General features: G+C 40.0%; 1 protein-coding gene across 1 annotated transcript in view; it reads right to left on the reverse strand.

Annotated features, from left to right (window-relative positions):
* Window positions 1-7025: 7025 nt before the first annotated feature.
* The window catches only part of ccna2 (cyclin A2), a 36897-nt gene continuing 18970 nt past the window's right edge, over window positions 7026-24952 (reverse strand). Inside the window, exons 4-8 of the mRNA XM_060851325.1 lie at window positions 21801-22024; window positions 18964-19168; window positions 18119-18232; window positions 11506-11639; window positions 7026-8231 (exon numbers count right to left, since the gene is read on the reverse strand). Coding sequence (XP_060707308.1) covers window positions 8168-8231; window positions 11506-11639; window positions 18119-18232; window positions 18964-19168; window positions 21801-22024 — 741 coding nt within the window. The 3' untranslated portion in view covers window positions 7026-8167. The remainder of the gene's footprint in view (window positions 8232-11505; window positions 11640-18118; window positions 18233-18963; window positions 19169-21800; window positions 22025-24952) is intronic.

A 24952-nucleotide genomic window follows, 5' to 3' on the forward strand; every position in this document is an offset into this window, starting at 1 on the left:
AGATTTCCTCCGGGTGAGCCGGTTACCTCCCACAATCCAAAGATATGCAGGTTTAGTTGAATGACTATGCTAAATTACCCATAGTGTTCAGGGATGTGTAGGTTAGGTGCATTAGTCTGGGATAAATATAGGATAATAGGGTATGGGAATGGTTCTTGGTGGGTTACTTTTCAGAGGGTTGGTGTGGATTTGTTGGGCTGAAGGGCCTGTTTCCACACTGTCGGGATTCTAATTCTAGGAATGGTATAGTTCTGGACTCCTCCACTCCAGAGAAAAGACTTTGGCTATTTACACCATCCATACCCCTCATTTTATAAACCTCTATAAGGTCACCCCTCAACCTCCAGTGCTTCAGATAAAAACAGCCCCAACCTATCTACTTGCAACTCCACTTTCAAGGAACTAAGAACTTATACTCCAAGGTCTCTGTTCAACAAAGCTCCCCAGGACCTTACCATTAAATGTATAAGTCCTGCTAAGATTTGCTTTTCCAAAATGCAGCACCTCGCATTTATCTAAATTAAATTCCATCTGCCACTCCTTGACCCATCTGATCAAGATCCCATTTTTGCTGTCCACTACACTTCCAATTTTGGTGTAATCTGCAAACTTACTAACTATACCTCCTATGTTCACATCCACATCATTTATATAAATGACAAAAAGCACTGGACCCATTACCAATCCTTATGGCCTCCAGTCTGAAAAGCAACCCTCCACCACTCCCCTCTTGTCTTCTATCTTTGAGCCAGTTTTGTAACCAAATGGCTAGTTGGCCCTGTATTCCATGTGGTCTTGCTGACCAGTCTACCATTTGTCCAACATTTTACTGAAATCTATGTAGATCAATACACCGCTCTGCCCTCCCTCTTCTTTGTTACTTCTTTGAAAAAAAAACAATAAAGTTAGTGAGACATGCTTTCTGATGCACTAAACCATGTTTACTATCCCTAATCAGTCAATGTCTTTCCAAATGCATATAAATCCAGTTCATCAGGATTCCCTCCACCAATATCAGGCTCACCAGTATATAGTTCCCTGGTTTTTCCTTACCACCTTTCCTACATAGTAGTACCACATTAGCTAACCTCCAGTCTTCTGACACCTCGCCTGTGGTTATAAGGAGATATTTCATAAAGATTCATTCCAATTAGAAAAAAAACAGTAGAAAAGGACACATTCACCAGTGGCTTAAAGTTAAAAATCACACAACACCAGGTTATAGTCCAACAGGTTTGATTGGAAGCACACTAGCTTTCGGAGCGACGCTTTCAGGCAATCACCTGATGAAGGAGTGTCGCTCCGAAAGCTAGTGTGCTTCCAATTAAACCTGTTGGACTATAACCTGGTGTTGTGTGATTTTTAAACTTTGTACACCCCACTCCAACACCAGCATCTCCAAATCATGACCAGTGGCTTAAGTAGGCTAAAGGCGTTATCGAGTTTTAAAGGAAAAGTATACATTTCAGAAATGATTCGTGGTATATCAGAAAATTGGTCAGAATATAAAAGAGCAAAGATTGACAAAGAATAATGGAGACTAAGTCCGAGAGAAGGTTACCTGGAAACATAAAAACAGATTACCTAGTGAGTTTTGAAAAGATTTGTAGCTCGGGTTGAGGTTTTCGTTGTAGGTTTACTCACTGAGCAGCAAGGTTCATTTCCAAATGTTTCATTGCCCTCCTAGGTAACATCTTCAGTGGGCCTCAGGCAAAGCAATGCTGAAAATGCCTGCTTTCTATTTATATGTTTGGGTTTCTTTGGGTTGGTGATGTCATTTTCTGTGGTGATGACAGGAAATAAGAAATGATATTACCAATGCAAAGAAACCCAAATATATAAGTAGAAAGCAGGAATTTTCAGCAGTGCTTCACCTGAGGCCCACTGAAGATGTTACCTGGTAGGGCAATAAAACATCTGGAAATGAACCTTGCAGTTCAGGGAGCAAATCTACATCCAAAACAGATAACACTTAATATTTCTGCAAATACTTAAAAAAGGTTAAAGTAAGCAACAGTCCTTTAAGAGAGTTGGAATTTATAAAGGAAAAATGAGAAAATGGCAGTTGCGCATCCTCTATTCAAGCAAATACGACAGAAAGCAGGAAATTATAATCCAGTTAAATTAACATCTGATATAGAATTCCTACAGTGTGGAAACAGGCCATTTGGCCCAACAAGTCCACACCAACACACAGATTATCCCACTCAGGCCTATCCCCCTACCCCTCCCCCTGTAACCCCACATTTCCCATGGCTAATCCACCTAAACTACACATCCCTGAACACTGTGGGCAATTTAGCATGGCCAATCCACTTAACCTGCACATCGTTGGGCTATGGGAGGAAACCAGAGCACCCAGTGGAAATCCACACAGAGAGGGAGAATGTGCAAATTCCACACAGGCCCAGTCACCGGAGGCTGAAATCAAACCCTATTGATTAACAGATGCTGGTACTTTCCTCAAAACGTTGTAGCTGAGCATTTCAAAAATCAACAATGGTTTTGAGGAAAATAAATTGTTTACCATTTAAGAATTATTTGACAAAGCAACATAGATAAAAGGAAACTCATGTATGTGGTATATTACCAGAAGGCATTTGACAAGATCCACAAAGATTAGTGAATAGAACAAGAATGAAGAAGAATAGAGGAAGGTGTAGCTAGAATGTATGTACAGGGATGTAACCGGTTAGGCAACCAATGCTATGTTAATAGGAAAACAAAAGTAGAAATGGATCATTTTTGGGTTGGCTAGATGTAATGAGTATGATTCCACAGATCAGTACAATCACAATCTTACAGTGACTTAAATGATGGTTGCCAAATTTGATTATGATGCCAAGACGGATGTGCAAGTTATGAAAAGGGCACATCTACAGAGGAACCTTGATTATCCGAATGACACAGGCAGGGAATATTTTGTTCAGATAATTGAATGCCAGATTACACAGTTTAGCCAAGCACCAGGACTTTGCGATCTTGTCCGGATAATCAAAAATTTAGATAATAAATGCCGGATAATCGAGGTCCCTCTGTATATCCCTTTGCAGATTCCTTAAGTGAGGGGATTGAAAAGAAAAAACAGAAGGAATAAAATATGGGAAAATGTGAATATTTCCACAGAAAAGCAACATATTTAAATAGAAATATTGCTAAATCTGTGGCATGGAAGGATCTAGGTGCATGAATCAAAGTTAGTGTACAGGTACAGCAAGTGATTAGGAAGAAAATTGGAATGGTGTATTTTGTTGCTAGAGTAATGGAATATAAAAGGTTGAAATGTTTTGCTACAGGTATATAGTGCATTGTTGAAAACACATCAAGAATGTTGTGAATCATGTTAGTCTCTAATAAAAGGACATAATTGCATTAAAATAAAAGCAATGTACTGCAGATGCTGGTGATTTGTAATGAGTGCTACAGTAACTCAGCAGGTCTGATAACTTTTTCTCTCCCCATAGTTGTTAAGTGAACATCCATTCTACTTTGTTTTTGTGTTTCATTCACTGCCACATCTCTTCCAGGTTTTATTCATCTTGAAGTAGTTCTGCACTTCTGTTTCATTGAAGTCCTATTGGATTCAAATCAACTGTTTTTCTCTCCAAAGACCAGAGTTTCTCCAGACCTTTGCTTCTGGTACAATCATTGGAGTCAAGAACAAAAGACAATCTTACTGAAATATAAAAAGGTGCTGAGGGGGAACTCTCTATGGTTGAAAAGGAGGAGAGATGAAGGATTGCTGGTACAAATGGTCTATTAATTTGTATGCAGATCACTCTACACAAAGACAGCATGCTGGAATGGAAAAAGGTCAAATGTTGTTTCCTCTAGTTGGATGATAGAAGACAGATAATTGATGTGGTAACCATGTCAGAGGCTATGGCCAGATAATGATGGAAAGGGAACATTACCTTTTCCAAAATCACATGAACTAAAAGGGGCAAATATAGCCCAAGTGTTTTGATACTATGATAACTGTGGAAACCTGACACAAGAGAATTCAAATATGGAGCACTAGGAAAGATGGACACAGATTTAAAAGACAATTGAACATATTGAGGAACAGGATGTTGGAGACAGGGCAGTAGTTTGCAAAGATGATGGTATAAAAGTGTTTTTGAGGAGGGGGTGAAGATGGCAAATTTAAAAAAGGAGAGATAATTGTTCCCTTTAAGAGTGAACAGGATCAGTTAGCATGAGCACCAGGATGGGTGACTGGATAGACAGCTATTTGGTGGGAGTAAGTTTGAGGAAGCACAACGTTAATTTTGTGATCAGAGCAGAGGGGAGCTTGAAGGAGGTTTGCCTAGTAGGCTGGTAGAGGTGTGGGAAGCAGTAGGTAGATTTCTCCATCTTGGTGATAAATCAAAGATCATAATTATCCTCAACTCCAACAATAAGCAAGACGTTAAAATGGTTAGCATTTGCACATCTCAAATTTTAATAAAGAACAGGACAGATTTAAATGGTCTACTAGGATGACTAAACTAGTTGCCCACCACACTTTATCAAGTCTGTGTTGAGAGGTTTGACGGATTGTGTACAAGGGACATGCTAGGCCAAGCATGTGAAGGTTTTATTTAAAACTCAGGCTTCAAGTGGTGTGGATAGAGTTGGATAAGTCAGTGTGATTAATAAAAAAAAGAGCCGAAGGTAAGTTCCAAGTGACTTTGTGGCATTCTGTATCCAGCTCCAAGAGGCAAGAGAAAGAATCAGACCCTGGGGATATGAATGGGTAAAGTGAATGCAAAGAAGTGAATGAAAAAATAGCTTATCAGGTGATACAAATGGTGAAGATAGCAAGGCCATAAAGATGTGAATGTCAGTGAAGCAGCTGTGAATATGAATGCCATAAACATGTGGAAGGGACTAATTATGGATGCAAAGCAGAAACAAAAGTTGGGTGTGAAGAAAATCAAACTGACTTCAAAATGGTTTGATCACACCTTTCAGTATCTTGGTACTAGATGCATGGGTTTTCTGAAAAAAAGTGATCTGCACATTTACAAAATATTTAAAATCTGAATGGAAACCATTACTCAGTAAAACCTTGAAAGTTGTGTTGCTAACTTTTAAAATGCTGAATCAGAGACAACCTGATAAAGTTCATTTTTTTGAATATTGACTTGTCAGTAAAAGCAGGTGTTGATGAATGACATTGTTCAGAAGTGTTGGAGATCTTAACTTCCCTGATTTTTTTTGTTGAACAAGAGTTTGCATGGGAGAGCCGACTAATACAACTTTATGACCAAACGCTAATGAGAAAATGATTGGAAAAACTCAATACATTAAAGAAAAGAGTCAAGAACAGTCCTGGTCATGTGGATTGGGAGAGGAGGCTTTTGAAGATGATTGTGGTCACATTGTATTAAAGTCTGCATACAGATCAAGAAATATGATAGTTTAACACAGATAGTTGCACAGGATTTTTTTTATTAGAAGTTTGAGATAACAGATATAACCTGATTGAAGAGATTAAAATTTAAGCTGAAGGTGGACATGATTTGGAAAATGATATTGTCAAAGACTTGAAGTCAGGGGTAAGTTGAAGATAGTGTGGTTGTTTATGAGGATGAATGTAGATTATGGGTTAGGATAGCAGCTTTAAAATTGAAGTACAGAGGCAAAAGAACTGTTGACTCAGTTTATCATGAGAACCAGGAAAGCATGTCAGGTGGTTAAGAAGGTTTAATGGGAATTGCAAAATACAGCAACTATTGAAAGAAATTTGGAAATGAATCACAGCAGATTTTAGGGAGTTTTGCACTTAAGGATTTGAAGAGACTGACAATGCAGAGGCAGCCAACGAGATTAGATTAGATTCCCTACAGTGTGGAAACAGACCCTTTGGCCCAACAAGTCCATACTGACCCTCCAAAGAGTAACCCACCCAGACCCATTCCCTCTGACTAACATAGCTAACACTACGGGCAATTTAGCACGGCCAATTCACCTGACCTGCACATCTTTGGACTGTAGGAGGAAATCCACGCAGACATTGAATAGTTTTGATCTTAGTTATCAAATTGGCTCTGCGCATTTTCTGGGTGTGAAGCTGGGAAAGATGGTAGTTAGAGATTTCAGGTGACAGTTTGTAGTGAAAATAAGCCAGGGGCTATCTTGAAATAGTGAACAGTTGTGACCAAAAACTTTTATTGTGCTTCACCTAATATAGCCAGATCTAGCTAAGAGTGGCTGATCACAAAAGAAATGAGGATTCAGCATCTGAGACAGCGTGGGAAGAGGTGTAAAATTTTACTAATATGAAAGTAGGGAGACCTAATGGTAGTGGAAGGCTGGTAGAATGCTTAGGTATTGCAAGGGAACAACTTGTGGCAGGGACTGAAGACAATGGCAATTACTTATGACCTGTAGTTACTGAACCATTTAGTACTTTCTGCTTTAAATAACAATCCCAATCCTTTTTCATTCACTCTACAAAATTGAATAGCATCCTTGTGAACTTCCTCAGAATCCTCTGGAGGACCTCAATAATCTTCCCAATGTGTTGTTCAGACTTTTACTTTTGGTTAATTTCAGGTGAAACATAAATCAGCATCTTGGAGGCGGAGCATGACTTGGTTTTGTAAATAATATTACATACAAAAACCAAAATATTCCAAACACTACTTGTCCTATCAAATTCATGGTTACATTTAACAATTCCCTCTGCTCTTGCACTATACCTCAGAGTGTCATTATTATAGTGTCTCTCCAAAGGAGTTGCTTCTAACTTAAATTAAATTGCATCTCCCTGTTTTTGCACCAAAAGTGTTCTGCTGTTATAATCCTGCTCACTAGTTACTGCATTGCTACACTATTATCCACAAACTTAGACACTACTTATTTACCAACGGTCAGGTCATTTGTATTCCAGAAAAGCACAATGTATTTGGCCTCAAAAAAGTACCAAAATATAAAAACGAAGTGCAGTTTGAAGCAGTTACAAGTTTAAGAACCTAAATGAAAATGCAAGTAATACTTAAAAAAAATGGAATCCAACATTCACACACAAGCACAAGTGAACTGAATGCATGTTTATTTGTGAATTTGTTACATATTCCATAATTTACATTGGAAGCCATTCAAATAGGCATGGTAACAAGGGCTTGATTTTTCCCTGCCTAGTTATGCCATGGTTTTCAGGCACAAAGAAAGAAGTTTAGTGCAACCAAAAAGGTTGAGTATACACCTAAAAACACAAATCAGTGTTCATGTATTGATTGTCCAACTGTAATAGCAACTCCTCTTCCCATCACATATCTCAATCCAAAAGGCCAAAGTTTTGAAAGAGAGTGAAGAAGAAGAAAGCTCAAAAGTTGATGTTAACGCATGTTTGCTTATTCAAAAGAGGACAGATTTCTGGTAAAGGCATATTTTAATCAAAAACAGGGTCGAATTAAATCTCCTTATGATAGTTCAAGAATTTTAACCTCAACTGACAAGCAGTAGGGAAATGGCATCAATGGAATTGGACATCATAAGCAAAAGTAATTAATCCTCAACAAGTGTATGCCAAATGCTTGTTTAGCTAAATTGGAGGATTGTGTTTGGACATAATATTGAGCATACCCCAACAGGCCTATATTGCAGTCATTATAATCCACATTCGAAAGATTTTCCCCCTCAAATCGTGGAAGCACCATTAGATCTTACTAAATTAGTACACCGGGCAAGACTGGCCATACTTTACCCACTTGGCATGTTTAATTGACATTTTTGTTCAACTGACATTGGTTGAAAGAAGCCAGTCAGGATCATTATAAAATAATACATCGGCATTCTTTAAAAGATACCTAATACTCTACTTGCGATAAAAAAATTGTACGCACATAGTTTTACCAAGTGAATTAACAAAACATATCCTATTAGTTCGTTTGGGCTTGGTTAATTTAACTCTAAAATATAAAAGTTGTATACAATGGGATTGCACGAGTTCATAATTCAGAAATGTACAAGTATAAAACATATTTCACCTGTTGTATTATCCCACAAAAGTTTGCAAATTACTACTGGTGTAGATTGCAGCTATCCAGTGCTGGAGATTGCAGTGGCAGGTTGGTCAAAGTCCACATTACGTTTAAAATACTGAGCTGTACAAAAATACTCTTCAGATTCTACAAATGTATGCAATATATACACACACTAAACAAGGCTGACAGCATCACTGTTTTAAAAGCAGCAGGTCCAAGGAAAGTGGTGGGTCAATGTTTGACACCCCATGATACCTGCAAGAGAAAATTCATTATCAAAATGAGACAAGTGACTTTTGTGCTTCAGCACTTATCACACAAAGCTCAAATCAACATGGCAAAAGTTGTGCACTACCAATCTTTTTATCCAGTTCAATGGCAGCGTTATTTGCCTCATGCATTAGATAGGTTTTTGGATCAACAATATCACATACAGACTAAATCAAAAAAACAGAAATTCAGCAGCTAAATACCAGTAATTGGACTTGACAGATTCAATTTCTTATAAAGGATCCCAGCTAAAACTGTGTATTTCATGTAGCCCCAAATGATGAAGGTGAATAAACTAACTGAATGTATTCCTCTTTATAGAAGTCACTAAAACATGAAAGTAATGTAATGTATAAATTAACTATTTCTACTATGGACTAGTTTATAAACTGCATCAGCCCTTTTTGATGGCAAGATGAGCAATCCAAAAATGGAAATTGTTGAAACTGTTCCTTTTAACTGAGAGGAGAGCATTAAAAGTGGCTCTTCAGAATGTCCCAAACAGCCTCAGTATTTTTTTTAGGTTAGATTCCCTACAATGTGGAAACAGGCCCTTTGGCCCACTAAGTCCACACCAACCCTCTAAAGAGTAATACATCCAGACCATTTCCCCTACTCCCTACTAATGCACTTAACACTAAGGGGCAATTTAGCCTGGCCTAATCACCTAACCTGCACATCTTTGGACTGTGGGAGGAAACCAGAGTGCCCGGAGGAAACCCATACAGACACAGGGAGAACGTGTAAACTCCACACAGACAGTCGCCTGAGGTTGGAATCAAACCCGGGTCCCTGGTGCTGCAAGGCAGCAGTACTAACCACTGAGCCACAATAGTTTCAAAACATTCGCTGAAACTCTTATCCTTTCCTGTATTAACTCTAGACTTAACTATCCAAACACACGCCCACTCAGCCTCCCACATTCAACCACTCTATAATCTCAAGAATATCTAAATTTCTGCCACCCACATGTTCACTTGTACCAAAACTTGTTCACCCATCACCCCTGTGCTCCCTAATGCATAAAGGCTCCCATTTATAGGCGGCAACAATTTAAAGTTCTGACCCTTGATCTAGTTCCTGTACCACATAACTTGAGACCTCGACAACTCATTTAATTGCACAGTCCAGCAATGCGTTTATTCATTGCTTCACTATTGGTAGCTGCTTTGACAGTTGCCAAAGCAACACAGTCTGAAATGCCCATCATAAACCTCTCAGCTTTGCTTTCCTCCTTTCAGATATTCCTGAAAACCTGCTTGTTTGGTAATGCTTTTGGTCACCTGACCTAATATTTACATCTGTGGCCTTATGTCAAAAGTCCATTGATAATATTTCTGTGAAACTACAAACATGATAGAAATACAAATTGTTTGTTGATTCAGACATACACCATCAACTCTCCACTATCACTGGTGAATGATCTGTAACTCCTTAACTGCATTGTGGGAGCACCTCCACCACATGAACTGTAGCAGTACAAGCTAATCAAACATCAGCTTCTCCACAGGCAACACAACTTTGACAATGATCACTAGTATCTCATTTGAAATATGAAATAATGAATAATGGGGACAATCTCCAAAAAAGAGCGTGGATTTCCACTCCTAATTGGATGAAAGTTGAACAGTAGATGTTCTACCCTATTTTATGTTTTACATTGAACAATACGGCACAGAACAGGTCCTTTGGCTCTCGATGTTGTGCCGACCTGTGAACTAATCTAAGCTCATTTCTCTTCCCCCCCCCCCCCCCCCAATCTCATCATCACCCATATGTTTATCCAAGGACTGTTTAAATACCCCTAATGTGGCCGAGTTGACTACATTGACAGGCAGGGCATCACACACCCTTAACACTCTGAGTGAAGAACCTGCCTTTGACATCTGTCTTAAATCTATTACCCCTCAATTTGCAGCTATGCCCCCTCATACAAACAGATGTCACCATCCAAGGATAAAGACTCTCATTGTCCACCCTATCTAATCCTTTGATCATCTTGTATGTCTCTATTAAATCCCCTCTTAGTCTTCGCTCCAATGAGAACAGACCCAAATCCCTCAGCCTTTCCTCAAGACCTTCCTTCCAGACCAGGTAACATCCTGGTAAATCTCCTCGGCACCTTTTCCAATGCTTCCACATCCTTCCTGTAACGGGGCGAACAGAACTGCACACAACATTCCAAGTGAGGCCACACTCGGGTTTTCTACAGTTGCAGCATGACATCATGGCTCCGGAACTCAATCTCTCTACCAATAAAACCGAACACACCACATACCTTCTTAACAGCACTATCAACCTGGATGGCAACTTTCATGGAGCTATGTACATGGACACTAAGATCCCTCTGCACATCAACACTACCAAGAATCTTTCTATTGATGAAGTATTCTGCCTTTCTGTTATCCTTCCCAAAGTGAATCACCTCACATTTATCTGCATTGAACTCAGTTTGCAACTTCTTAGCCCAATTCTACAATTTATCCAAGACACCTGCAACATTCTTCCACACTGTTCACCACTCCACCGACTTTAATGTCATTTGCAGACTGACTAACCCATCCACCTACGCCTCTGCCCAAGTAATTTACAAAAATGACAAACAGCTGTGGTCCCATATCAGATCCTTGTAGCACACCACTAGTAACTAGACTCCAGGCTGAATATTTTCCATCAACCACCACTCGCTATTTTCTTACAGAAAGCCAGTTTCTAATCCAAACTGCTAAATCACCCTCAATCCCATGCTTCTGCATTTTCTCCAAAAGCCTACCATGTGGAACCTTATCAAAGGCTTTCCTGAAGTCCATGGACACCACATTAACTTCCCTACCCTCATCCACATGCTTGGTCACCTTCTCAAACAAAAACTCAATGAGAGTTGCCCTTGACAAAACCATGTTGACTATCTCCAATCAAATTGTTGGTTGCTAGTTGAATATAAATCCTCTTATAATCCTTTCCAAAAAAACTTTTCCAACAGCAGACGTAAGGCCCACTAGTCTTTATTGAAAAGATAGTTCCCTTTATGATGCAATTCGTTACATTGCATTTTCTTTTACCCATCTCAAATATCACTGCTTTAAAAATAAATTCTGGCAAAGGAAAACAAAACATAATTGTTATCCAACAAGCTTTTCTAAAAAAAAAGTTTTAAAACTTATGGATGAGAAGTAACATATGCAAGTATAACAAACCAACCAGAATTTAATTTCAAATCTTTGCTCATTGACAAGTTGCCAGCTAGTATTGTACTTACTTAGAGCTCTTATATTTCTCCCGTACTGCTTGCTGCGCATGCTCGGGTGCTTTGAGGTAGTTTTGGTGAAGGTCTGTCACACAAGGCATTAAGCTTTCTAAGACGTATCCTGTCAATTGAGCTAATGATCTAGGCTAGAAAGAAAATAGAATTGAAATTATTGCAAACAATACTTTGCCTTCATTAAATCTAAACACAATAGCATCTGGCAAATGGCACATCTAAAGCAAAAAGTCTAAAATTACAGGTGATCATAGATGGGGAAAACAAAGTTGCCCGGCTACATAATATTTGAAACAAAACGAGAAGAGGGGTACTCAGATGGTAAATGACAAGAAAAGCATTAATATGAAGTGATCTGGCCTCAGAAGCTCATTAAGTAGAATCAGGAGAGAGAGAGAGAGTTAGAAGTATCAAGAAACTGGGTAAGTTTAAGCTTATTATAATGTTGGACAGATGATAAAACAAATGATTGGAGCTTGAAACAAAGGTAGCGTGATAATTGTGGGAAACTTTAATCTTCATATAGGCCTTGACAATTAAATTGGCAATAGTACCGTAGAAGAGTTTGTAGAATATTCAATAAACTGGTGGAACTCACCAAGGATAAAACATGCATCTACTGTTGATCTACTAACAAAGCAGGGTTATTGATTAGAATCCCTACAGTCTGGAAACAGGCCTTCGGCCCAACAGGCACATGGACCCTCCGAAGAGTAACCCACTCAGATCCATTCCCCTCCATTTAGCCCTGACTAATTGCACTACAAGCAACTTAGCATGGCCAATTCACCTGACCTGGACATCTTTGGACTGTGGACGCGAGCACCCGGAGGAACTCACTGTACAGACATTCACGAGAGGTGTGAATCGAACCCGGGTCCCTGGTGCTGTGAGGCAGCAGTCCTAACCACTGAACCACTATGCTATTATTGTAGTAAAACAATCCTCAAGTAGTGACAGTTCCACCACTGAAACAGGCCATTTGGCCCAAAAAGTCAATACTGATCCTCTGAAGAGTAACCCACCCAGACCCATCCCCCCTACCCTATATTTACTAATACACCTAACATGATGAGCAATTTAGCATGGCCACTTCACCTGACTGTCACATCTTTGGACGGTGGGAGGAAACCCATGCAGACACAGGGAGAATGTGCAAATTCCACACAGACGCTCCCCACCATACAACCTTGTCATGGTCGATGCTGAGACTTGTCAGTGTTGACACAGATACCACCATTACACATGAAGACACCTCCCACCATGTATGCTGTAGGTACTCATGTGACTCCACCAACATTGTCTAATTCATATGCTGCCCGAAGGCATGGTAAATTGGCGAAAACCGAGCAGAGGCTACGGCAACGGATGAATGGATACCTCACAACAGTCAACAGACAGGAGTGCTCTCTCCCAGTCAGAGAACACTTCAGCAGCCTGGGACGTTCGGGTGACCATCCAGGTGGACTTCGGGACTGGCAACAACACAAAGTGGCCGAGTAGAGACTGATAGCCAAGTTCAGTTCCCATTGGGATGGCCTCAACCGGGACACACACTTCTACATGTACTCTCTCTCGGACTCATACCCACTTCTCCACCCCCTCCACGTGCACACACGTTTGTGGGGTGAATTTGTACTTGCAGAATTACATTTTATTTTGCTCAAAAACTGCATCAATCCGTGCAAGATTCTTTAAATCCTTTTTTTTAAAAAAAGACTAGAATCAGTGGACATCGGGGCACAGACAGCCTCACACCATCAATAAATTATCTAGAACAGCATGGCACCTATTGTTAAAGTTCACTTGAGAATGCAACTTTAAGAGTTCTGGGATTTACATATGAAAGAACTGAAACTAACATTCATTCTAAAAGATGAGAGACTTAACAATGCAGGTCTTTTTCAATATATAATTTCAGTTACATCACACTGTAAACTTTTGCTATAAATTCTGTGTCTTATGAACTTATACACCGCAACCACCTGAAGGAGCAGCGTTCTGAAAGCTAGTGCTTCCAAATAAACCGGTTAGACTACAAGCTGGGGTTGAGCTTTTTTAATTTTGTACACCCCAGTCCAACACCGACACATCCAAATTATTCCAGCAAACAGCATGATCCCAGAGGGCGGTGTTGTCTGCAGGAGAGAAGCTTGCTGTTCTGGTTGAAGAACTTACCGTGAGAGAGGACAGATGATTCAATAGTTATAGTCCATGTCAATGCTAATGACATGTGCAGGATAAGGAGAGGTTTTGCTAAAGTAATGAAACATGTACTATTCGCCGAGCTGGAAGTTTTTGTTGCAAACGTTTCATCCCCGGGATAGGCGACATCATCAGTGCTCTGGAGCCTCCTGTGAAGCGCTTCTTTGATGTTTCTTCCGGTATTTATAGTGGTCTCTCCTTGCCGCTTCCGGGTGTCAGTTCCAGCTGTCCGCTGTAGTGGTTGGTATATTGAGTCCAGGTCGATGCGTTTGTTGATGGAGTTTGTGGATGAATGTCATGCCTCTAGGAATTCCCTGGCTGTTCTGTCTGGCTTGCCCTATGATAGTAGTGTTTTCCCAGTCTGTTGCTTGTTGTCTACGTGTGTGGCTACTAGGGATAGCTGGTCGTGTCGTTTCGTGGCTAGTTGATGTTCATGTATGCGGATTGTTAGCTGTCTTCCTGTTTGTCCTATATAGTGTTTTGTGCAGTCCTTGCATGGTATTTTGTAAACTACATTAGTTTTGCTCATGTTGGGTATCGGGTCCTTTGTTCTAGTGAGTTGTCGTCTGAGCGTGGCTGTTGGTTTGTGTGCCGTTATGAGTCCTAGGGGTCGCAGTAGTCTGGCTGTCAGTTCTGAAACGCTCCTGATGTATGGTAGTGTGGCTAGTCCTTTTTGTTTGTGGCATGTCCTCGTTCCGTGGTCTGTCTCTTAGGCATCTGTTCATAAAGTTGCGCGGGTATCCGTTTTTGGCGAATACCTTGTATAGGTGTTCCTCTTCCTCTTTTTGCAGTTCTGGTGTACTGCAGTGTTGTGGCTCTTTTGAATAGTGTCCTGATGCAGCTTCGTTTGTGTGTTGGGGTGGTTACTTTCATAGTTTAGGACTTGGTCTGTGTGTGTTGTTTTCCTGTGTACCCTTGTGGTGAATTCTCCGTTCGGTGTTCTCTGTACTATCACATCTAGGAATATCGTGTCCACGAAACGACACGACCAGCTATCCCTAGTAGCCACACACGCAGACAACAAGTAACATGAATTCGACTGGGAAAACACTACTATCATAGAGCAAGCCAGACAGAGAACAGCCAGGGAATTCCTAGAGGCATGGCATTCATCCACAAACGCCATCAACAAACACATCGACCTGGACCCAATATACCAACCACTACAGCGGACAGCTGAAACTGACACCCGGAAGCGGCAAGGACAGACCACTATAAATACCGGAAGAAACATCAAAGAAGCGCTTCGCAGGAGGCTCCAGAGCACTGATGATGTCGCCTATCCAGGGGACGAAACGTTTGCAACAAAAACTTCCAGCTCGGCGAACAGAACCACAACAACGAGCACCTGAGCTACAAATCTTCGCACAAACCTTGAAACAAGTACTAATTAAAGAGCAGAACTGCAAAATAGTAATCTCTGGATTGATCACCATCCTAACTTGGAAACATCTTTGTTCCTTTACTGACACAGGGTCAAAATCTTGGAATTCTCTCCCAAACTAAGGTTGCTTCCACTGCAGTTTTAGAAGGGCGACAGGTGATTTGTTTGAATTTTACAAAATCCTGAATGGTAATGATAAGGTGGAAAAGATACTTACACTTTGGGCAGGTTCAGAAATACAGCACTGCCCTTTCAAGGACAGGACCTGTTTTCTCAAAGGATGGGGTCATTGAATTTTTTTTTTAAAAAAAGGTGGAGGCAGATAGACTCAAGGCAAGGAATCGAAGATCATCAAGGGTACATGTGAACGCGAAATTTGGAACACAAATTAGCCATAATTTTATTGAAGAGGATCAAGCCGAAAGTTCTACTTCTGCTCCTAAACGAGTACTTTGCCTCAGTGTTTACTGTGGAGGAGGACTTGGAAATAAAGAATGGAGGGAAATAGATGGTGACATCTTGAAAAATGTCCATGTCACGGAGGAGGAAGCGCTGGATGTCCTGAAATGCATAAAGGTGGGATAAATCCCCAGGACATGATCAGGTTTACTCCAGAACTCTGTGGGAAGCTTGGGAAGTGATTGCTGGGCCCTTTGCTGAGATAAATGCATCATCGATAGTCACAGGTGAGGTTCTGGAAGACTAAAGGTTGCCTAATGTGGTGCCACTGTTTAAGGTGATAAGGCAGTGCCAGGGAACTATAGACCAGTGAGCCTGACATCAGTGGTGGGAAGATTTGGAGGAAATCGGAGGGACAGGATGTACATGTATTTGAAAAGGGAAGGACTGATTAGGGATAGTCAATATGGCTTTGTGCGTGGGAAATCATGTCTCATAAATGCAAGTTTTTTTGTAGTAGTAACAAAGAGGATTGATGAGGGCAGAGCAGTGGACGTGATCTATATGGACTTCAGTAAGGCGTACAACAAGGTTCTCCGTGGGACACTGGTTAGCAAGGTTAGATCTCATGGAATACAGGGAGAACTAGCCATTTGGATACAGAACTGGCAAGACTTATACAGGTCCTCATGAGTGTTGCTGAACAAAAAGACCCTGGAGTGCAGGCTCCTATTCCTTGACAGTAGAGTTGCAGGTAGCTAGGATAGTGAAGAAGGCAGTCGATATGGTCAGAGTATTGAGTACAGGAGTTAGGAGGTCACGTTATGGTTGTACAGGACGTTGGTTAGCCACTTTTAGAATATTGTGTGCAATTCTGGTCTCACTCTTATCAGGATGTTGTTAAACCCGAAAGGGTTCAGAGAAGATTTACAAGCATGTTGCCAGGGTTGGGGAATTTGAGCTACAGGGAGAGGTTGAACAGGCTGGGGCTGTTTTCCCTGGAGCGTCGGAGGCTGAACAGTGACTTTATAGAGGCTTATAAAATTATGAGGGGCAAGGACAGGATAAATAGAAAAAGGTATTTTCCCTTCGGTAGGGGAGTCTAGAACTAGAGGGATTAGTTTTAGGCTGAGATAGGAAAGACATAAAATGGATCCAAGGGGTAACTTTTTCACACAGAAGGTAGTGCATGTATGGAATTTGTGCAAGAAGTGGAGGGGGGGGGGGGGGGGCGAGTATAATTACAACATATAAAATGCATCTGGATGGGTGTATAAATAGGAAGGATTTAGAGGATATACGCCAAATGCTGGCAAATGGGACTAGATTGGGTTGGCATCTGGTCGGCATGGGCAAATTGAACCAAATGGCTCTGTTTCCATGCTGTACATCTCTATGACTCTGTATGTGCATTTAATCCATCTTCCAAATAAGTGAATGCAGAGCCCCATGATAGTCTAACATCACGAGAACTTTCCTAGTGTCACAAATATCACTGTTTGAATAAAAATATACAAAACACTAATTGAAAACCCAGAGGCATCATCTTAAAACTTGTCACAAAAATCTTGAGTCAGGTCACCCTTGACAGACTGTGCACATTGGAACCAAAAACAAAAAGTACTGAAAAACACGTAAGAAGGATTTACAAGGAGAAGACATATCCCTGAAAGCCCAACAGGCTGGAACTTGAATCGAGAAGGATGATCTCGAATTCTTTAAAAAAGGGCTTTTTAAAAATAAAAGTAGCAACATAGAGAAACTACTTCCCCTTGTAGGAGACTCAAATTGTTGAAGCCATAAATTCAAAACAGTGAAAAGATGGGATTTTACAATAATTTCTTTACTCAAAAAAAGTTAATAAGCGCAAAACCTGCTGCAATGAGCCATAGTTAGGTGAATAAATGTAGACACATAAGGGGAAAACACATTAAGACAAGGGATGAACAGGAATAGAGGATATGCCAATGGGATTAAATGAAAGGCAGGAGTCATTTTCTACAACATTAATATCAGGTTAGACTAGTTGGGCTAAATAGCCTGTTGTTGTCCTGTGGACTAACTTCATGAATAACTATGCATTTCCTGGGTTAATTGTCAAAGAATGCAGCAATGATCAGGCCATAATGTTACGAATTATGGTTCTGTTTCCAGCATAACTAAGTGGTTGCCATAACTGTTTAAAATTTGTCCCATGTTGGATGATTGCACATTAAAGATGGTAGCTTGCTTCATATTTGTACAATGGTCACACCTACCATGGTCACGGAGGGTTGAAGCATGCTCAGCAACCTACTTGCTGTACCTTAAGTCGCTTCCTTCCCTTTACAGACAGTGGCTGTAAACTGCCAGACTGAACCAAATTTATAGATTATCCAAATTCCTTTTCTGTACATTTGCTTTCTTCGAGGATATCTAAGGTGCCACTGAATAGTATTGTCAGCAATGTCTTGCTAACAAGTAGGATTGTTCACTTAAGAAATTCCACATTTTAGCCATGACTTTTAATCAGTCCACACAATGAGCCAATGAGCCAGTTCCTAAAGCACACTTCCAGCCAGAAGTGTTTGATTTGTTGGAAAAGTTCAGAGAATTTGCAAATAAAGGTCATTCATAGCTTACCCAGCTAGTTCGTGATATTGTATAGTTGGCCAAACAAAAGGCAGATGCGGCAAGAACTGAAGGCAGGTATTTTAGGAATGGTTCACAATCAATCAAACTGAGCTCTGCTAGGTACTGTCAAAAGGGAACAAAGAAATATTCTGGTTAAAAACAAAGTAGGAACAGGAGATAGACATATGAGGCTGTGTATGCCTATTTCATCTTTTATTAAAATCACAATTGAAATTCAACCAAACAAAACCCCATTTCCCAATCTATTTTCTAACCACTTTTTTAAAATGCCAACATATACGATCAACATCTTGAAGATCTGGGATTACAAAATTCACAGCCCACTAGGGTTTAAAATTTCGAAGCCTTAAATCATGAAAAAAAATTCTCCAGCCGTTTATATTAGCTAAAATCACTCCAATCCAGATAATGCAGACAGAGGCAGAGTTTTAAAGTGCAAGAGATTTACAGCGATTTGAAGAAACAAAAATCCATCCAGAGGGCTTTGTACATCTCCAACTCTGCCTAAAAAGCAAAAAAAGGGCAATAGAGGCAGGAATTCACGACATTTGAAAATTTAGTTGAACAGTTGAAAATGTCATTCATACAAAGCTATAGGCCAAATGCTGGAAAATGGAATTAGAATAAATATTTGCCAATTAGCGAGGACACAAATTGTATAGTAAAAAAAAAACTGACTATTCAACGACCCCATTTTACATTTAATGGAAACAAGGCCAAAAGAAATGTCCTTCAGAACCCAAGGTAGTTTTAACTCCACATTTTAAAAAAGATCGCCTGATTTAGTGGACTTGGATGCATGACATTTACAACAGAACCTGCACAATACTTACCATAGACAAGCTCTCAACTTTACTGCTGGCTTTTTCACGTCCAATATACTGATTAAGGAATTGGTTTATTGTTGGTGCTGCCAAGTCAAATGCCAAAACTTTCAGGATAAGATGTTCCATCCGTAGAACCTGCTTCTTTGAGTAGGTATCATCAGTAATGTACACAAATTCGGCAACCTCCGGTGGGTATATTTCTTCAAATTTTCTACAGGAAGTAAAACCCATTAGCAAGCTTTTCAAAGTAATAACATTGGCAGTATAAATCAAGACAAATAGCTTGTCAGAATAGGATTGCAAATAAGAAACAATAACTTCAGTGCAACATTAATTCTATTCCCCACCTTCGCACCAAAAAGATGTAGTTAGAAAGATGCATGTTACAGAGCAGATAGACGTCTAAGAGGTCATTTGGTCCATTTTGACTATGTCAATCAAACAGCTGTCAAATTTAATTCCCCCAACGCATTCTTCTCAAAAACCTGAATTGTCCAAATAACATCCAATTAGATTTGAAGTTTCTATGCAATATAATTACATTATCCTATCAGATAATGCACTCTAAAGACATTACGGGCTGTAAAAAGATCAAAATCATCATTTTCTTCACTTCTGAAACTGGTATTTGGTCCTTAATCCTTTCCCTCCCCATGTTAACCAGTTCCAACATGCACCATAACTTCTGGCTGATGCTCCTTCCTCTTGCAGGATGCACTGCACCCAGAATCTCAAGTGTTACAGCGCAAGGAAGGCCATTCCAGCCTATCCTGAATGCACCAGCTTGTAAATGAGCATCTCCCAACGTCAGTCTCCTGCTTTTCCCTCCCACCATATCTCTGCATATTACTATTATCCAAATTATTAATGCCACTTGAATTCCTTAAATGAACCTGCTCCCACATTTCCAGACAGTGAATTCATACCCTAACTGCTCAGTGAAAAAGGATTTTCCTCACTTCACCCTTGCTTTTTTGGATTTGCAGATAACTTTAAATCCATATCCTGATCCTCGTGAGCAGGAACAGTTTCTTCCCATCTACCTTATGCAGCCTGCTCATGATTTTGAAAGCCACAAAACAGACCCCCTTCAACCTTCTTCTCACTAAGAGTCCTAACTTCAATCTATCCTCATTAGGTGAAGCTCCTCATCCCTGGAACCATTCTTGTAAACCACTTCTGTACACTCTTCCAATGCATTCACATCCTTGCTATAATGTGGCACCCAGAATTATACACAAGTCTAGCAAGTGTCTTTTAGAAGTTCGACAACTCCTTACTTTCTTACCATGGCTCTATTAATAAAATTGAGAATACTGTATATTTTGCTTTCTCTACTGGTCTTCTCACTTTTATGACCTGTGCACATACACATGCAGGTCCCCTTGCTCCTGCATTCATCTTATATAGAATTATATTATCCATGCTGTGCCTATCGTTGTGGCAAAAATATACCACCACACACTTCAGCACTGAAACTCATTCCCCACATACCTGCCCACTCCAACTTGTCTATGTTCTTCTAAGGTTCTGTGCTGTCCTCAATTTACAATTCTTCAAAGTTTGTGTCATATGCAAACTTCGAAATTGTCCCCTACACAACTAAAATCTAGATAATGAGTATGTATAGATCTCAATACCCACCCTTAAGGAACTCCACTACAAACCCACATCCAGCTAGAGAACTTGTTGACTATTATTCTGTTGTTTGCTATCATTTAACCAATCTGTACACACTTGCTCCGGACCCTTTTATTCCATGAGCTATAACCTTCCTCAAGTCTGTGGCACTATATCAAAGGCCACAAAGTCCATGTTTACTGCAGTGATATCCTCATTGAGCTTTGTCATTTCTTCCAAAAATTCCAGCAAGTTGTTTGAACTGGACTTTCCCCTTTAGAAACCCATACTGACTTTAACGACCCCACCCTTTTCCATGCAACTAATTTGATTCCAAATAATTGTTTCTAGAAGCTTCCCCACCACTGAAATTAAACTGACTGGTTTGTACTTACTAGGCTTATCATTACAACCCTTCTTGAACAAGGCTATAATATTTGCAATTCTCCAGTCTGACCCTTCGAATTTAGGGAAGGCTGAAAGATTTCAGCCAGACCCACTGCGGTTTCCACACACGTCCTTCAAAATCCTTGGATGCATCTCATCCAGTCCAAGAGCCTTTTCAACTTTAAATACAAAAAGAGAGTCTGTCCAACACTTCTACCCAATCGACTATGAACCCTGCCAACCAGCAATACTGCTCAAAGTTCTGACGGGGTCAATTCCAAATCTATGCAGATTTGCCGAGTTCGCTCACAGGCATAGCTTGGCAACAGCATTAACTTCAATGCTCTCATTAAATTGCAAATTAGGTCAATTTATAAAATTTTAGTGCTGTACCTTGTTGACCAAAAACTTTTCAAATTTAGAACCTTCAATTCATATCGGATTAACACCAAAAAAAAGGTTAGGAAATAAGTGAAAATGATGGTCTTCAAAGTTTCAAAAATATAAAGTATTCAAGATTAGGGAACTGAAAATGGGTCACAACTGGGCACCCAATGACAAATGAAAAACTAAAAGGCCAAAATTAAACTAAGATCAAAAACAGAAGCCTGGAAAATTCAGAGAAGTAAACCAGCTTAAAATTTAAACTAACCCATTACAGACGAACCTCAATTATCCAGCATTCGACTATCCAATATTCGGATAGTCCGGCAAAATCTCAAGGTCCTGATAATTGGCTAAACTATGTTCTCCGGCATTCAATTAACTGAACGAAATACGCCCCACCCGAGTCCTTCGGATAATCGAAGTTCCTCTTTAGTGAAGTTTATACTTACGATGCCAACAGCATGGCAGCAGTTCCTACAAGCTGGAGCTTCCCTCGGAGGACAGACATGGATGACAAGAATCTGTCAATGTAGTTTACAGCAAGATATAGGGTTTCATTCTGCAATTTGTATTCTTCACCAACTTCCACAAGCCAATCAACAAGGATAGCCCTCATACTATTAGTTATATCAGGCTGTTTCTTCATATACCCTGCTTTGGGCCTGCATTTCAGCTAAACAGTAAGGGAGAAAAATTGCAAGATATCAGCTTTAATCAGAAATCATCTTTTCATGAAGACCATGCTCATTTTTTTTTCCCCCAAAAAATCCTCCTTCACACACAATAAACTTAAAGCAACAGATAAAACACAAGATAGGCCCAGATATAAAATTAACCTATTGTCAATGCAGTTATTGTTGTTAAGTAGCCAAGATCACAGCTATTCTAATTAGCACATAATGTTACAAAATCTGGTTGTTAACAATTTCCATGTTACCTTTGTTCTTTTTAATCCATGGGCTTCAAATTTGCTGGAAAGCCTCAATATACTTTTGGGTATTCCATGTATATCACATCAATTCAATTATCCTCAATCATTTCTATTACATAACATTTAGATTAGTTATAACAATTTACCTTTTTAAAAAAAAACTCCATTGTAACTTTCACCATGAGAGATGGGAGCAGAATTTGGCCCATTGAGGCTGCTCTAACATTTGATCACAGTTAATGCTTTTCAACCCCTATTCGCCTGCCTTCTTCCCATAACACTCAATTCCCTTACCATTCAAGAAGGTAACGTCGTAAATACACTCAATAACTTGGCTTCTACAGTACTCTGTGAATGCGAGTGCCACCAACCTCCGACTGAAAAAATTCCTCCTCACCTCAGTTCTAAAGAGTCAACACTTATAAGGCTGTGCCTTTGGGCCCTAGTCTTTCATATGGAAAAGACCTTCCCCATAAGCAAATCTATGGCCTCAGTATTCTGTAAATTTCATTGAGATTCCACCCTCACCCTTCCAAGTATGATCGAACACAGAACCAGAGTCCCCAGCCTCTCCTCACAAGACAAGTCCTTCATCCCCAGGATCATTCTTACAAATCTCTTCTGGTCTACAAATAATTCCTTTGACAGTGCACAAAATTGCTCACAAATATTCCAAATGTGGTCTGACCAGAGCTTTTGTACAACCTCAGCAATATGTTTGTGCTCTTATAATCTAGCCATCTTGAAATGCTAACACCGCATATGCCTTCATAACATGTTAATCTGAAGGAATCATTGTTCAGGATTCTTCAAGTCCCTGCTGTGCTTCAAATTTCTGAAGCCTTTCCACATTTAGAAAATATTCTAAAATGTTTATTCTTCCTATCAGAATGCATACCTCACACTTGCCCACTCTCCTAGCCTGCCCAAGGTTTTCTACAGCCTCTTCATATGTACAATATAACCTATTCCTCACCTATCTTTGTTGCTAAGCTTACAGATGACAACTCCCAGTTTTTGTTCAGATTGCTAATATATAATGAGATAGTTGTGGTCCCTGAAGAACTCTGCTACATACCAGCTGCCATTCTGAAAAAGATCCATTTGTGCAGATTCTCTGCCAAAATCAGCCACCCTCTAATCACTGCCTAGTTCCTTGTCCCAATAGCCACCTGTGCAGTAACAAAGCCCTTTTGGAAATCTAAATAGATCATATATACTGGCTCTCCATAGTCTAAATTTGCTCATTATCTTCTCAAAGAATTCTAAGATTTGTTAGGCATGACAGAACGAGCAAACACAGCCCTATTTTACCATGCACTTCCAAATACTCCACAATCTCACCCTTAATAATAAATTCCAAAATCTTACTAATGGAGGTCAGCCTAACTGGCCTACAATTTCCTGGTTTCTGCCTCCCTCCCTTCTGAAATAGGTGTGTTACTTTAGCCATTTTCCACTGATCCCTTTAAAATCACTACCAATGCCTCCACAATACTCTCAGCTTCAGAACATGAGGGTACTGTTGACAAGATTTAAGTATGCCTCAGGCAATTGTTTGTAAAAGATTTTCTGCCAAATTTAAACTGATTGGGCTGCGGTTTTAGAGTATGTCCCTACGTCATTTTTTTTTTTGAAGGGTGCAATCTTTGCAATTCCAGACTTTTTGGCACTTCTGCATTGAAAGAGAACTAAAGATCCTTGTCACTGTCTCTGCAATTTCCTCAGTACGGTCAGCCACATCTGATCTTGTTTGATGAATCAGAACCTTTAAACAGAAGCACCTTAACACCTCTTTGCATTTCAGGCCCGTCAAGTGTTTCACTCATCTTTGATTATGATTTTAATAGTATCTGTATTCGTCTTTGTTAAGGAAGGAAGTACTAATATAGCACCTTAGCTATGTCCACTACATTCATGTGGAAACTTCCATATTGATCTAAAGCCCAATGCGTCTTCTCACTTGCCTTTTATTATTTATCTACCAGTAGAGGTCTTTGGATTCTGTGATGTTGGCTGATGTCTCAAACACTGCCTCAGTTCTTTTTTGAATTCAACCTGGTTCTCACTTGTTAGCAACCAGACATTAACTGAACAAACAAGAATTTAAAAGTCAGGAAATGCCTGTATAGCTTTCCTTGGTCACAATATCACCAGTGGGTGGAGGGGACCTCTAAATAATCAAAGTCTTAGATTTGGTTGCAGTTTTATGAATTAGCAGATCTCTATTTAAGTATCATAGAATTCAGAGAGTGTAGAATCAAGCCATTTGATCCAATAAGTTCACACAGACTTTCCTGAAGAGCATCCTACCCAAACTCAGCCGTCATATCCCATCGCCATAACCCTACATTTCCCATAGCTAATCCACCTCATCTACACACCCCTGGACACTGTAGACAGTTTAGCATGGCTGATCCTCCTAACGTGCATATTTTTGGTTGTGGAAGGAAGCTGGAGCACCTGGAGGAAACCCACACAGGCACTGACAGCAGGTGCAAACACCACACAAACAAAACGCCCAAGGCTGTAATTGAACCCGGGTCCCTAGCGCGTGAGGCAGCAGTGCTAACCATGGGGCCACGTGTCACCCCAATTAAGGCCATCCTCAGAGCCTCCAAATGCCATTTTGACATTCCTGGGCTAAAAGCTATAATCCAAAGACTCAAT

Source organism: Hemiscyllium ocellatum, chromosome 36, assembly GCF_020745735.1.
Source record: "Hemiscyllium ocellatum isolate sHemOce1 chromosome 36, sHemOce1.pat.X.cur, whole genome shotgun sequence".
NCBI classification, from domain to species: domain Eukaryota; kingdom Metazoa; phylum Chordata; class Chondrichthyes; order Orectolobiformes; family Hemiscylliidae; genus Hemiscyllium; species Hemiscyllium ocellatum.